The 16,709-nt window shown below is 34.4% G+C and overlaps 1 protein-coding gene across 1 annotated transcript in view; it reads right to left on the bottom strand.

Moving 5' to 3' along the window:
- Positions 1 to 860: 860 nt before the first annotated feature.
- Positions 861 to 16,709, bottom strand: part of ACSS3 (acyl-CoA synthetase short chain family member 3) — a 178,546-nt gene continuing 162,697 nt past the window's right edge. The window contains exons 14-16 of the mRNA XM_003906834.5: positions 4,510 to 4,609; positions 4,245 to 4,420; positions 861 to 3,064 (exon numbers count right to left, since the gene is read on the bottom strand). Of these exons, the coding sequence (XP_003906883.1) occupies positions 2,999 to 3,064; positions 4,245 to 4,420; positions 4,510 to 4,609 (342 nt within the window). The 3' untranslated portion in view covers positions 861 to 2,998. The remainder of the gene's footprint in view (positions 3,065 to 4,244; positions 4,421 to 4,509; positions 4,610 to 16,709) is intronic.

Here is a 16,709-nt window from a genome sequence, read left to right as displayed (position 1 = left end):
CTCAATCACTAAAAACATACAGTGATGCAAAAGATCCAGCTATTTCCCTCAAAAAACATAAAATATGATTTAATTTATAAGATAACTTCTACCACATTCTAAAATCCATTGAATGGATTAAGCTCAGAATCTCAACGTGTTATCTTTTGATCATCAACATTATAAATTTTCACGTTTTTAATGTTCAAGACATTTCAAATACAATTTTATATAAACAAAACTGGTTTTTAAATGTAGGAGAGGTCTCATTTACATATGTTTAATATATTTTGACAAGCAAAGTAATTCAATGAATTGGAAAATACTTTACTATAACTTTTGAAAGTACTTTATATTTTCATTTTCCAATGACTTACAGTAAGAAATCCTATGAAAATACCGAACGAAGACCTCACAGAATTTATCCTAGCAAGTTTAAGTATGGCTGCATTTTTTAGTAACATTATATTGTTGTTTTTAAAGATACATTTAATTCAGAATATTTTAAGTACTATCTAGCAAAAGTGATTTATGGTTAGTAGTAAAATAGAATGATATTTTTCTCCCAAATTTTAAGCAGTCTGATGATTCAAGTGTATCTTTCTTGCCCTGTTTTTTCATCACATAAAAGTAACAACATTCTTTGACCTTGCAATTCCCCAGTCAGACACAGGAAATAGCCACTTCCCCAGTCTCAAACACTGCTTTCCATTCCCATCCAACTGGAAAATAACCCAAGTCTGCTTGCTGAGGTGTCCCTTCAGATTTGATTACCAGAAAAAAATGTGCAAGAGGAGCAAAGATGCGCCCTTTATATAATTCTGGGATCTGCCTGAGTTTAAACCTTGCAAATGAACAATGATACACATTCAGCTAAATAATTTGCCATTTCAAATTAACTGATTTTTATTTGAAAAAAATAAGGAAACATATTCTACTTCTAAGACATTAAAATGAGTTATTAATGAAGACCACAGTTATGACAATGGATAAAATGTACCAATGAAAGAGGCGATTCAAGGATCCCAACGGCTTCAAATTAGAGAGTGTCTATGTAGCTGGTTTAATTCAGGCTACTAACATAATTAAAAGGAAAAAGTAGATGAACGTATTTTTCCAGGTGTAACAATCAAGAAAGCAATTTCTAAGTAAATAGGAATTTACTTTGAGAAGCCATTTGTTTTGCAGCCTTCAGTCCAAAAAAAGTTAAGATTTTCAGAATTTTTTATATAAGTTGTAGGTCATTTTTATAACAATAAGCCTTCTATTATCTATTTATCTCTCACATACATTTCATGTACCCAGAGGATTACGTTACAACAATCTGCTCTTGATAGTAATGTTCCTGATAGATTAAAAGAGTGAGAAATACTTGAAGAACAATCAAAGATACAATGAGCATGGTATACTTTTGGGTTAAAATGTATTCTTTGATAACTGATGTCCTATAGATCCCTAAATAAATCAAATATTTCATTTCCTACATCTGTCTACTCTAGTTAACTGGCCCATTCCTACAAGCTTAACAAAAACTCACATTACAATCATTTTTTAAAAATTAAGAGATTTTTAGAAGTTAAATGGAAAGATGCTTTTGGACATTACAATTTTTTAATGACTTACTATTTTAAAATTAGAGATATCACAGAAAAATCAGGATTCTTTGTTTTCTCTTTAAAAAACAGAGGCTCTTGCAGCAGGAGACCTGTCTCCTTTTTGGGCCGTGTTCTGCTGGGTCCACTGCTCCTTGAGGTGGAGCAGGTGATCTGCAGTCTTCACCATTTTCTACTGTCCTTTGTCCCTCAAACCTAGTGGCTTAAATTCACTTCAAAATCACCTAGACATTACACTACCTGCCTAGAAACCTTCTTGGTCTTTAACCTAATGTAAAAACCTTGATGTTTCTTTCTTAAGAGTTTCCTTGCCATCCTACCCCATTTGTACATCGATTCCTTGTTTCCACAGGAATCTGGAATCGTTTGCATATACACAGTTAACTAAGAACCTGAGACATGAGGAGGGGCCCCCAGGAGCTCTCATCTCCATGAAGAGATTGAGAGACTGGACTAAATGATCTCTTGATTCTCTGCCAGGCATGTGGTTTTTTGTTACTGTTGTTGTTGTTGTTTTGAGATGGAGTTTCACTCCGTCACCCAGGCTGGAGTGCAGTGGTGGAACTTGGCTCACCGCAACCTCCGCCTCTTGAGTTCAGGTGATTCTCCTTGCCTCAGCCTCCTGCCACCACACCTGGCTAATTTTTGTATTTTCAGTAGTTACAGGGTTTCACCATGTTGGCCAGGCTGGTCTCAAACTGCTGACCTCAAATGATCCGCCTGCCTCAGCCTCCCAAAGTCCTGGGATTGCAAGCTGAACCACCGTGCCAGGTCAGACATGTGGTTTTCCTTGCCTAAGAAACAAAAGACCTGAAGGTATAGCCATAACCCTGGTGTTCTGCTTTCCCTCAGAAAATGTGTAGAAAGAAAAGTCCTCCTACCTAGATAATAATTTCATCTGTCTAGATGATTACCTAAACTTCCCATTTCATCGATTTTATTTAAAACAATGTGAGCATCTAAAGAATACTAGAAAATTTCTAAAATTCCTACTAGAAAAATTTTAATTATTTTCTGACTTCAAATCAAGTTTTAGACTATGGATCAAAACTACATATTCTTGGTTTCGGGAAGTGTCTCTATATTAGTGTTACTTTCAATTAAAGTGTTTTTCTTGGGAGGTACAATTTTAAAAATAATACACTAGATACATTTTTCCTAAAGCAGTAGATGACATATAATGAGCCATGTTATAGATAACTAATAACAATGCTAACAGGGTCAAATCAAACAAAAGGCACAGGTCTTTCACAAGTTTTCATTAGATTTGTTTAGGCCAAGTTTTACAATTCACATTTCAGTTTGCAGTAATTTCTACTGAAATATTTATTTCTGAGAAACAACTCAAATAATTTAATTTCAATTAAGAAATTAAATCAACTCAAAATAGGAATAAAACAAACTCATTATGTTTGTTTCAGCATTTCTTCTACATGGCCAAAAATGCTGGGGTCTTCGATTGTAGAAGTTATCTGGAAAAAAAAATTAGGGTCAGGTGAATACTCTTCCTTGAATTTCTTCTACTCTTTCTATAATTAAAGAATTATATGCAATGTGGTTTTCCCCATTGTCTTGTAATATGCATATGGAAAATTTTAAAACAGGGAACTCTGAACCTAATATATTAATACTCATCTATAGCTTTCCAGAGTAAAAGAATAAACAATTCAGTTAGCAAAACTACTGGACCTAGATGGTATTTTTTCTAGAGTTGGAGTCATCTTCTATATATTTCTACAGAAACAATTTTTCTTTTTTGCCATGTGTTCACGTAACTACTCCTTACTGTTGCATTGCCTTTTATTATCTTAATGATAAAAATAGATATATCTTTTCACCCATAACGTACACACGAATTAAAAGAAAACGTATGATTGAATCGACCTAAGATTTCCTAAAACAATTACAAAATTAGCATTTATCAATTAGAGCATTTTAAACATCTACTGCTGCCAGCCTCAATAGTTTTGCTTTCTCATTCACTAATTGCCATTAATTACTATAATAAGGAAAGTGTACCTTTTAATTCAATAGGATTGAGTTTCCAAAAATGTGTTTGAATTTAACTGACAATTACTAAGAGAAAAAATATTTTGGCAGGCAGTAGTGGCTCAGGTCTGTAATCCCAGCACTTTGGGAGGTTGAGACAATCAAACCACTTGAGCAGGAGTTCAAGACCACCCTGGGCAACAGAGTGAGAATACTACCTCTACAAATACAAAATAAAAAAAAATTAGCCGGGCACAGTTGCATGCACCTGTAGTCCCAACTACTCCCGAGGCTGACGTGAGAGGATCTCTTTAGACCAGAACTTTGAGGGTGTAGTGAGCTATGAGTGTGCCACTGCCCTACAGCCTGCGCAATAAAGCAAGACTCTATCTCTAAATGAAAATAAATAAAAAAAAATTTTCACATATTGGTTCTTATCATCAAAGCATGTGTTCTTAATTAGTCAAGTTTCTTTCCAAAACCCTCATTCCTACAGAAGGAATGGCTATATAATCTCTCCCTTACCATTAAAAAATAGTACTATTATGTGTTTTCTAGGGATTGCAATTCATATTTGAGAACCATTTTTAAGAGCTTTGCTAATGCCAAATAAATGAAGAAAAATATTGTAGAACCCAGGATTAAATATCTTTGATAATTTACCTTGTAGGGCTTGCCATTGACAATGGCAGATAAAGCTGATCGGGGGATCTTGCCAGATCTGGTTTTGGGTAGCTGTTTGACAAACACTGCATTTCGAAAAGCAGCCACAGGGCCAATGTTTTGTCTCACATGTTTCACAATTTCTTCTAAAACTTGTTCCTCTGTTGCATTTATATCTAGAAAGAAAGTTCAGATGGTAAGCACTGAATTAACCTTAGTTAATTATTCAGGTCCCAAGCAATCAGAGAGAACAAAGATCTCTCACCTTTTCTCAATACACAGAGTGCTAAGGGGACATGACCTTTTAAGGGATCTTCCTTGCCAACAACAGCACAGTCTGCCACGGTACCATGGGAAAGGATTGACTGTAATAAGGAAAGACATTCATTTAGAATATACATATTTACCATATATATATATACATTCAACATTTAGATATAGATACAGATATAGATATACAAACACATATAATTTCAGTTGGGGAAAAAAGTACATGGAAGAGAAGCCAAAAATCCATGGCTGCCTATTGAAAATTCATAAGTAATTTACATCTTTACTACTGAAGTGAATGCTTAGAATCCCCATGGTAGTCACTAAAGGTTGACAGTAATTAAGATAAATTGCTCAGCTTACCCGGAAAGTAAGGAAATGGTTTCTTGGTCTCAATTGTTTATTAATGAAGTCAGAGAAAATGTGTAGTGGATACCACATGTAAACAAGCCTCTGCAAACAGGCAGACTCACGGCGATTTAGTCTTAACTCTGGCTGCCATAAGCATACCTTCCAGAGGAATCCAAGGCTGTCCTATGGCTAAATAATAACTTTATTTCTGAGTCTGTTAGTGAACAATGAAATTCCTTTAGTGGCCACCCATCCAGAGATGATTTTCCAGGACTTGCAAGAGACTGGATATGGAGAGAGGCCCTGACATCAGATAATCCCCACTGTTGAGGAACTATATTCATATTGCTCGCCTTAAGTTCACAAAGCTGGTATCTATCTGAAATCACAAAAACTCATAGAGTTGAGTAGCCACATGAAATACAGATGCTCAGTGTTTTACATGTGTGTATGTGTATATATATATATGTATATATATAGTGACAAGACTTTTAAAATGCATACTCAAATGTTCTTTTCTGAAAGATTAATAGTTATTTTGGTGACTCCAAAGCTCTAATAGCTAGAGAAAACATTGAGCAAACTTTTAACCAACAGCACATCTGGCAGTCCTTATTCCTTCTTCTCTTCATTCATTCAGTGAATATTTGGTAAATGCCTGCTGTGTTGCAACCATTCACTGGGTTCAGGGGTGATAAAAAATAGTCAGCATATTGCTTCAAGATGCTTACAGTCTAGTAGTGGAGACAGATATTAATAAATAATTATGAATATCTACTCTAAATACAAAAGTGATAAGGACTCTGGGGAATATTTTTTTTTATATGAAAGATACAGCAAAAGCAACCAATTTGGCAGAAAGATATGGGCCTCAAAAATTTTTTCTTCAGGAAATAACAATAAGCAGATCTGAAGGATGAGTAGATATTTATTAGGCAAGGAGATGGGGATGGGGCAAAAACCCTGAGGAAGGACTTCACAGGTACCATTCATATCTCAAAGAGACCAGTGTGGCTGGAAAGCAGAGAACAAAGAGTGAGAATGGAGAAGATGGAGCTACACAGGTGGATAGGTATTGTGCTAGGAACTTCCAGCTCATTTTAGCAGCCCTGGGAAGGCTATAAAGCATTTTCAGTAGTTGAGAAGGAATGCAAAATCAGAATAGATTTAATATTGAGGTTTTATGTTTGTTTGTATGTTTGTTTGTTTGAGACAAGATCTCACTCTGTCACCCAGGCTGGAGTGTGCCAGCATGATCATAGATCACCGCAGCCTCAACCTCCGAGGCTCAGGTGATCCTCCCACCTCAGCCTCCTGAGTAGCTGGTTCTGCAGGTGCACACCACCATGTCTGGCTAATTTTTTGTACTATTTTTTTTGTAGAGATGGGGTTTCGCCATGTTCCCTAGACTTGTCTCAAACTCCCAGGCGCAAGCAATCTACCTGTTTCGGCCTCCCGAAGTGCTAGGATTACAGGCATGAGCTACTTTATTTTTTTAAAGTAGTTTTAGATTCATAGTAATATCAAGTAAGAAAGTAGGATTCTCATATACATCTTACCACTACATATACACAGCCTCCCCCATTATCAAAATTTGGTACCAGAGCGATACATTTGTTGTAACTGATGAACCAAAACTGGCACACCATTATCATCCTAGTTCATAGTTTGCATTACTACGTTATGGTCTACTCTTGTACATGTCTGAGTGTTGTCAAATGTGTAAGACAGGTATCCACCTTTATAGTATCACGCAGAACAGTTTTACTGACCTAAATACTCCCTGTGCTCTGCTCATTCATCCCCTCCCTTTTCCCTACCTGTTGGCAACAACTGAAATTTATATTGTCTTCAAGGTCCTTTTCCAGAATGTCATATAATTGGAATCATTCAGTATGTAGCCTTTTCAGATTAGCTTCTTTCACTTCAGAGTGGATTTTGAAAGGCACAAACTTATTTTAGTTTCATCATGGAAAATAAATAAAGAATTGTTGAGAGTGGGTGTCACTGTTTATACAGGAAAACCACCTGAAAGGATACCGCAGTAGGCTAAGGTCATGATAGTAAGAATAAAGACTAGAATTTCTTTAGTGGTAAAATGGACAAAATTTGATGATACATTGAATACGGGGCATGAATAAGAGAGACGGATTAAGGATGATTCTATGGTTTTTGACTTGAGCATCTGATTGGATGGTGGCATCATTTTTAAGCCAGAAATTGCTAATGAGGATAAGACTTGAGAGGAAATATCACATATTCAGTCTTGGAGTTGTTTCATTGAGGTGCAGTTGAGATATCTAAGTAGAGGCAGTTGTACACCAGAATCTGAGGAGAGGCTTAATCTGCAGATACACATTGGGATGTCATTAATGTACAGATGCTAATGGAAGCTATAGACTTTGATGAGCCTATTTCAGGAGAAAGTAAGAAGAAGAAAAGAGTAAAGACCTTAAGGAACTCCAACATGTAATGTGGGAACCTGAAAAAGGAGAAGCTAGAAAACTAAACAAACAAACAAACAACAACAACAAAAAAAGAACCCAGCCAGAGAGGTAGAAAAATAACTCAGCACGATCTGGTATGTGCCATTTTCAAGTCCCAAACTTTCCATGAATATATTTTTTTTTCTAATTAGGCCAAATTGAAAGTAAGTTTTCTCTTCTCTGAACTCCTGGAAGACTTGATGACCTGCTAGGATGATTGGTACAAAGCCAGTGCAATATCTTACTTTGGACTCAATATTGCTTCTATACCATATTGTAAGCATACCATTTGAAGAATTGGCTTGTAACGATTTTCATCCACATACCTTCTGATTCATGCAGTGCTGAGGGTAGTACATGTTAAATAAATGATTTTTGTAGATATGCTTTGTTAGCTTTTGCAGGATTTGCTCAGGCAAAAATGTTCACACCCTTTCCATTAGTTGAACCTAACTAAAAAGCTTCTGCTAAATACATACTACACGACTACACAACACCATATTCTCCCACTGCTTCTATATGTATAAACTCTTAAAATGCTCCCAACAGCTCATTAATTAGTCTTTTTTACTTTTAAGACCCATGTGGTGAGATCAGAAAGACAACTTTTACTGCCAGATATATATTTTAGTACTTACTGTAGTCAGTCATTAGTCATGCAAAATAACACTTTGCTGTACCAGATAGGATATAGACTTGGAAGGTTAGATCCTACAAATTCTGACTGGGTGTTCCCTTAATGAGTAAAGAACATCTCTTTTTCCTGGCTAACCAGAGGTTTAATCGTCAAAAATTATTAGTGTTTATTGGTGCCATGACTCTCTGTACTGGAGTTCCTAAAATGCCAAGGTATCTGTTCAAATCACTGTTAAAAAATAAATCACCCACATATTTTGTCACCTAACCAATATGACTAGAATTTTAACTAAATTTAATGTTAAAACATCTAGTTTGCCACTCTTTGACTTTGTTATTTTAAATGTTACTAAGATTTGCCCTTAGTCTTAGTGCTTTTAGAAGTGGATGGGAAAATGTTGATTGTTTTCTATAAAAGCAAGGAACATTTTAAAATCAGAAGAAATATACAACAAAATGTCTTGTAGTATAATGTTAGAGTTTCCCATTTTTGCCTGCTGCAGATAAATTCTTAAAAATTGTGAGAAGCAAAATCATTTTCAAGAATTATGTGTCATATCTAAGTGACATCAAATATTATTCATCTATCAGTTTTTAAAGTGCCATAAAGGAAGGGTGGCAGCTTTTTATGTTGGCCCCACAAATAACATTTGTATGCCAAGTGATGATTTCAACAACTGAAGCATTAAAAGCGAAAGCGTCAAAATATGTCTTGGCAACATTCAAGGGACAGAAGCCAACCAAATGTCCTATGGGGGTAAAAATATCAAAAGCCACATTAATGCATTCCCTCCAAATAAAATCTATGAAGCATCTGTGATTAACTGACATTTAAGTACCTAAAGATGTTATGGAACTTAAAAGGCAATAGTCTCACCACAAGTGAGTATATAAATGTTACGGGATTAGCACTAGCAACTTCCTGTCATCTGTTGTTTCTTAGGTATTGCCAATTTTGCATAGATTTTAATGAATTTAAAATATTTTTGGGCTTCACTGGGCTGACCTACGCAGGTTTCTCAATTATATTTTTAAGAATCTTAATTTAAAAAATCAGTTCAAATCAAACACCCTCATAAGATGGGAGGAGCCAGTTTGCAGTGCGATATCGTCTATGCAATGGTTTGAAGAAGAGGGATTTTAAAAAATTTCCTCTGACATTGGAGTAATCTAGGAAACTTGTCAGAGAGATTCCAGATACTCATCAATATTCATAGGAGTACCCAGGAAATATTCAGCAATGTTGTAACTACTTAAATCCAATAGTCATTTAACGCTTGGTAGAATTGAAATGGCAAGGCATCTTAGTTGGATATACTGTCACTTTACGGAAATATATTCAATGTTGAAGAATCATTCCTAAAATAGCAAACAAAATAGCTAACTTGGAAAACAAACAGTGACACTTTGGTTAGAACAACCTCAAAAAGGCCAATGGCATGTGAACAGTGTCCTAGGTAGGCTTTAAAGGCAGTATGTTAACACCAGATTTCCAAGTTCCCACAAATATTAGTGGGATTATTTAACAAACCTAAACTTAAGCTACAAGTGAGAGTGAAATTAGAGAGCCCAATTTATTTCCTGTACATTTCTTTGTATGAAAAAGCCTGTAGATTTCTTCACAAGAAAAGCCACAGCAGTCAAAGAGAACTGAGCAAGAACAATCATATTAGCTCCTGAAAATTTTAGCTTACAAGTCCAGAACTAGCAGATTTTAGACATAATTTTTCTATGAACTCTTTAACTTCCACCAAAGTTTCCTAAATGTCTAGCATGATGCTGGACTTTCAAAAATTTATCAACTCTTAAAATAGACTTGATTATTAGTTAATAGTTAAAGAAGGTCCTCATTTTTACTTGGATCTGCAAGGATACTGTCCTCTTAAATTGATAAAAACCTATGCCAGAGCTCCATTTTCTTACGATGAGAACAGAAAAGAACATAGAGTTTCCTGAAATATTTTTGATGTAATAATTTTAATAGAATATCTGCTTGATTTAGGTAATATACATTTTATGGTTTTGTTGTACTTGAAATTCTTTTTCTAAAAATACTATTGGTACAAATATTTGTACATATTTATAGGGTATATGTGATATTTTGTTACATGCATAGAGTGTGTAATGATAAATTTAGGGTATTTAAGGTATCCATCACTTCGAATATTTATCATTTCTATGTGTTGAAAAAGTTTCAAGTACTAATTTCTAGTTATTTTGAACTATACATTGTTATTAATTATAGACACTCTACTTTGCTATTGAATATTAGAACTCATTCCTTCTGTCTAACTGTATATTTGTACCCATTAACCAATCTCTTTTCATGTGCTTCCACCACTTGACACACACATACCCTTCTCAGCCTCTGGTATCATTCTACTCTCTGTTTCTGTAAGATCAACTATTCCAGATCCCATATATGAGTGAAGATAGATATTGTCTTTCTGTGCCTGGCTCCTTTCACTTAATGTAATGAAATCCAGTTCCATCCAAATAGCTGCGAATGGCAGGATTTTATTATTTTTTATGACCAAGTATTGTTCTATTGTGCACATTTACCATATTTTCTTTCTTCATTCATCTGTTGATGATCACTTAGGTTGATCTATATCTTTGCTACTTGAGCAGTGCTGCAATAAACGTGGGGGTAAATGTAGCCCTTTGACATACTAATTTCTTTTCCTATGGATAACTACCCAATAGTGGGATTGCAAGATCTTATGGTAGTTCTACTGTTAGTTTTTTGAAAAATCTCCATACTATTTTCCATAACGGCTGTACTAATTTGCATTCCTACTAACCGAGTATGAGTTCCCTTTTCTCTACATCCTTGCATGAATGACTTTCTAACAACAACTTATACACTTTTTTTTGTCTTTCTAATAATTACTCATAAAACATCTACTTAGGGAAACTGGAAAAGTGCAGATAATTTCACTGTACATAAAAACAATATTCAGTCTATTTTTTTCTACAAATAAAACTTTCAATGGATTAAGACTCTCAATTCCTATTCCAAAAAGTTAAAATGGAATATGGTATTCACCATTGGGAACCTTTGACAAGTAGTTAAATAGTAAGGTTTGGACACTTTAGTAAGAGCTGGATATATCATCAAACTTTTCAGAAAGAAATAATCAATTTGCTAAGCAATTTTGCTAGGAGCTAGTAAAAAGTCAGTACAAAGTATCAGTTCACAATTCTCTAAGAGATTTCAAAGACAAAGACAGATCTGATTTAAATTGAAATATACTTTTCTTATTAAATATAAATATTTAATAAACACTTAGGCATTTAATTCATATGTAGAGAGAAGTTAACTTAAAGATTTAAGGTCTGAATGGTTTCCTGTTATGCACCCTAAATACTCCAAGACCCAGTGACAAAATTTCTGTTAGATGCCAATAATTCTAGCATGTTTTTCTCTTTTTCCATTTTAACTGCCTATTTTCTGCCTATCTCATTCTGCTGTTACATACAGTGAGAAGGATTTCAGTAGAAGCATTAAAGCGCAACATATATTTGAATAGGTTAACACTCCTCTTTTCATTCTAAAAATTAAAAAAAGACTAAGGTTTTTGGCTAATAATAAGAACTATGTGTACATAGTTTTCATATTTTGATTGACTGAGTCTGCCAGAAATGCAGGTGAATATTGGAAGTAATCTCTTAAAAGGAAGAAATTAATATTTCATGCAACCAGAGCCATCTTTTGCCAACACACCAAAAGACATGAAGCAAAATTTTCAATTTCAGGTTATCACAAAATTCAGAGTCGTTTAAAAACAAGATAACATTATAATAGCACACAAAGCTCAAATGTTCTAAAATATTTTATAAAGTTCCTTCCTTTTACTCAAAAAAATCACATTTAAGAAACACATGCCAACATAACAAGAAGTATTAAGCCGTTAAGTTTGAACAGAAGATAGGTACTAACTTTTTTAATTTTTAATTTTTTTAACTTTTATTTTAGATTCAGGGATACATAAGCAGATTTGCTATATAAATAAACTCATGTCACAGGGGTCTGTTGCACAGATTATTTCATCACCCAGGTACTAAGCCTAGTACCCAATAGTTGTTCTTTTTTTTTTTTTTTCCTGATCCTCTTTCAATTAGAGAAAGAGGAAATAAACCTTTGATCTGCATACTCTGATCACAGTGAATTGTTAATCATGTTACTTTAAACATTTTCTTTCATTCAAATTGTAGTTTGTTTGCTCCACTCAGTTTAAAAACTATTCTGGGATTTCCTTCTAGAAAAAAAAAAAATGAAGTAACATCTCTTCCACAATAACAATGAAAAACTCTGGGCTAAAATATATACTAGAAGACTCATTCAGAACATCAGAACTTGAAATACAACTTGGCGATAAGTTCACTGTCATTTGGGAGTTTGGGGATTTTGTTATTTTTGTTTATTTGTTTGCTTTACTTTCTGTATAATCTGGCCCCAGGGCTAAAGCAGCTCAACATGTGTAACTGACAACGAATACAGACAGAAAAGGCCCTAAGAGCCTGCTGTGTCTGGTCAGAGGCCCAGGAAAAGGAGTAGGGGAGACATGAAACAGGTTTCATCCTCCCTACTTTAGATGAGTGCCGACAAAGAAGCAGGGCCCACCCTCTCTTTACAGAGCTGTAGCAAATTTGTTACCTCTCCACACCTTACACCAAGTAAATGTCAGCGACGAAGGTGTGCCCCTTCCCTTCTCCACACTAGCTGTACAACAGCTCCTGCAGGAGGGAGCCCTGGTTACTCTCCCACCCTAAACCAAGAGAACCCAGAAAGGATCAGTGCCACTTGCTCTCTGCAGCAGCAGCCATGCCGTTCCTGAGAGTGGCTCGCTGTTGACTTACCCTGCCATGTGCTAGGCAACTGCCAGGAAAGAGACAAAACTGCCTCCTCTCCCCAGAGACACTGTTCCTGTAGACATTGCAGGAATAATCCTGGTAACTGTGGGCACACAAAGCCCTGACTCACTACCTATAAGAACAGCAAATGAGAGTTTTGTGAACCAGAGGGAAAAGGGATCTCTGGTTTTGGTACTACATGTAAGAAGCTTAGAATTCACCACCCCATTCTAACAAGTAGAAAGTTAAACAAACTGAAAAAAACAAACAAACAAACAAAAAAAAAAAACAATTCTTCTTAGATTTATCAGAGGGAAAGTTCACAGGGAAAACCACTGCCCCCAATACTGTAGAGACAAACAAGTAAATAGAGAAAAACACAATTTATTGGAGCAGAAACCTCTACAGGAACAAGTGTTAAGGTTGGAAAACCCGAGCTTTATGACAAAACACTGTGTTCCTCTTTCCAGGGCCTACCCTTAAAAGAAACTATTCTGTAACAGAACCTAACTGCTGGAGTTTTCTCAGAGCCTAACTGACATAGGAGAAAGTAAATATCCAATTTCAGTCCCCTTTATTCATCCTATTTTAAGAGGGGAAAAATCTACAAAGAACTTATGAAGTTCACAGTCTAAGGATACACAGTCATGAAACAACTAAGATTTAATCATAGGACTACAGAACACTTATTTTCCCCCTCATCTTACCAATATACCAGTAAAGGCCTACTTACTGAAGTTCTTTTTACACAGTACATCTCGTCAGTATTTCAACAAACCATTACAAGGCATACTAAAAGGCAAAATAAATAAATAACAGCAAACCACACAAATACACACACACACAGTTTGAATAGACTGAAGAAGCATTAGAAACAGAGTTTCATAGGCAGGAATATTGGAATTATCTGAACATGATATTTTTTTAAAACTACAATTAATATGTTAAGGGCATTAGTGGAAAAAGTAGACAACTAGCAATAACAGAAGATTAATATAAGCTGAGCAGAGAGATTGAAATTCTAATAAAGAATTTTTAAAATGCTACAAAGAAATATCACTGTATCAAAAATAAAGAATGTCTTTGATGGGCTTATTTGTAAACTAGACATGGGGGAAAGAAGAATCCTGGCACTTGGGGATATATCAATAGAATCCCACAAAACCAAAAATCAAAGAGAAAAAAGATGCAAAAGAAATCCCCAAACAGAATAAAATATCCTAGAACTTCAGAGCAAATACAAAAGCTGTAACAAACACATAATAGTGGTAATGGGAGGAGAAGAAAGAAATAGAAGCAATATACAAAGAAATAATAACTGAGAATTTCCCCCAAATTAACGGTGACACAAAATCATAGATCCAGGAATCACAGAAAACATCAAGAAAGATAAATGTAAAAAAAAAAAAAAATCCTACATGTAGGCATATCATATTCAAATTTCAAACAATCTAAGATAAAGAAAAAAATTCTAGAGAAAGCCAGAGTGGAGGGAGAAAAACCTTACCTGTAGAGAAACAAAGATAAAAATCATATGTGATTTCTCCTTAAGAACCATGTAAACAAGCACACAGTGGAGTGAAATATTTAAAGTGTCAAGAGAGAAAAAAGCACCATTAATTCTAGAATTACAGAATTACAGATTGCTATATTGTGGAAAATTATCCTTCAAAAATTAAGGAAAACTAAATACTTCTTTAGACAAAAGAAAAAAAATTTAGGTAATATGTTGCCAGTAGACCTGCTTTGCAAGAAATGTTATTTGGAGACAAGGAAAATAATATATCAGAAACTTGTATGAATAAAAATAACAGAAGAGCATCAGAAATGAATAAACAAAAATAAAGTAAAAAATTATTTTTCTTGTTCTCAATTTACATCACAGATAAGTTTGTTCAAAATAATAATAGCAACAATGTGGGTATATGTGCATGTATATATGCTTATGTATAAGCAAGTGAATGACAGCAGTGATACAAGAGCTACAAGGGAGGAATTAGAAATATTTTGCTATTTTAAGGTATTTGCTCTGCCTGTGAAGTAACATAGTATTATTTGAGTCTGGACTTGATTAGTTGTAAATATATATTGCAAACATTAGGGCAACCACTAAAACAAGTTTAAAAAAGTATATTTAATATGTTAAAAAGGGGAGCAAAATGAAATAATATAAAATGTTCAATTATAACCACAAAATGCAGAGAAAGACAGACAGAAATAGAAACAAAGAATAAGGGCAACAAATAGAAAACAATAACAAATATGGTAAATGTTAATTCAGTTATATTAATGATCACTTAATATCTGATCTAAATATACCAATTAAAAGGCAGATCATCAGAGAGTAGATTAAAAAACAAGCCTCAATTATATGTTTTCTGAAAGAAACCCATTTTAAATATAATGACACATATAGATTAGAAGTAAAGGGATGGAGAAAGTTATACCATGCTAATTTTTATAAGTAGCAGTAGTTATGTTAATTTCAAGCACAGAAGGCTTCAGAGCAAGAAAATGTATCAAGAATAAAGAGGAGCATTACATAATGATAAAGAAGTCAATAACCCAAGAAGGAATGATGATCCTAACAGCATCAAAGTATGTCAGGCAAAAACTGATAGAATTGGGAGGAGAGATAGATGAATAAACTATTATAGATCAAGACTTCAACACCCCTGTGCTGGAAATTTACAGATCCACTGGGCACACGATCAGTAAGGACATAGTTCAGTTCAGCAGTACCATCAATCAACTGAATAAAACTGATGTCAATAGTCCACTTCATTCAACAACTAAGAATTAAGAATAAGAAAAAAAAAAAAAAGACCACGCTCAACACATCATAGACAGAACAAGTACCTTTTGATAACAAAAATTCCTAATTCCTCCCTTCTAGCCCTTGTATCACTACTGTCATTTATTTTGCTTATACATAAGCATATATATTATATGCATATATGCACACATATTTTTGCTGTTATTAGTATGAACAAACTGTTATTTGTGAGATAAATTGAGAACAAGAACAATAAAATATTTTATTTTACTTTCTGATATGGTTTGGCTGTGTACCCATCCAAATCCCATCTTGAATTGTGGCTTCCATAATTCCCACGTGTCATAGGAGGTACCCAGTGGGAGGTAACTGAATTGTGGGGGCGAATCTTTTCTGTGTTGTTCTCATGATAGTGAATAAGTCTTACAAGATCTGATGGTTTTATAAAGGGAATTCCCCTGCACATTCCCTCTTGCCTGCTGCCACGTAAGACATGACTTTGCTCCTCATTCTCCTTCTGCCATGATTGTGAGGATTCCCCAGCCATGTGGAATTATGAGTTAATTAAACCTCTTTCCTTTATAAATTACCCAGTCTCAAATAGGTCTTTATTAGCAGTGTGAGAACAGACTAATACACTTTCATTTATTCATTTATGATGCTCTTCCTTTACTTTTATCTAAATTTCTGATTTATATTTTTTCTTTGTCTCTGAATGAAGTTGTTGAATGAAGATTACACATTTTTTTCAAACTCAAATGGAACATTCACCAAAGCAGACTATATTTTGGACTATAAAACACACTTTAAATTTTTTAAAAGAATATAAATCATACAATGTCTGTTCTGAGGTAATAATAGAATTAAACTAGCAATCAATAACAGAAAGATAGATGTAAAATCACAAATTATTGGAGATTAAACAACACACTTCTAAATAACACATGAGTCAAAGAAGATATTTCAAGAGAAATTTAAACATATTTTAACCAAATGAAAATTAAAATATAACATCAATATTTATGGGATGCAGCAACAGTATGCTTGCAGGAAAATTTACAGCATTGAATTCACATATTTGAAAAGAAG

Source organism: Papio anubis, chromosome 9, assembly GCF_008728515.1.
Source record: "Papio anubis isolate 15944 chromosome 9, Panubis1.0, whole genome shotgun sequence".
In the NCBI taxonomy this organism is placed as follows: domain Eukaryota; kingdom Metazoa; phylum Chordata; class Mammalia; order Primates; family Cercopithecidae; genus Papio; species Papio anubis.
This window is presented reverse-complemented; position numbering and strand designations above follow the sequence as displayed.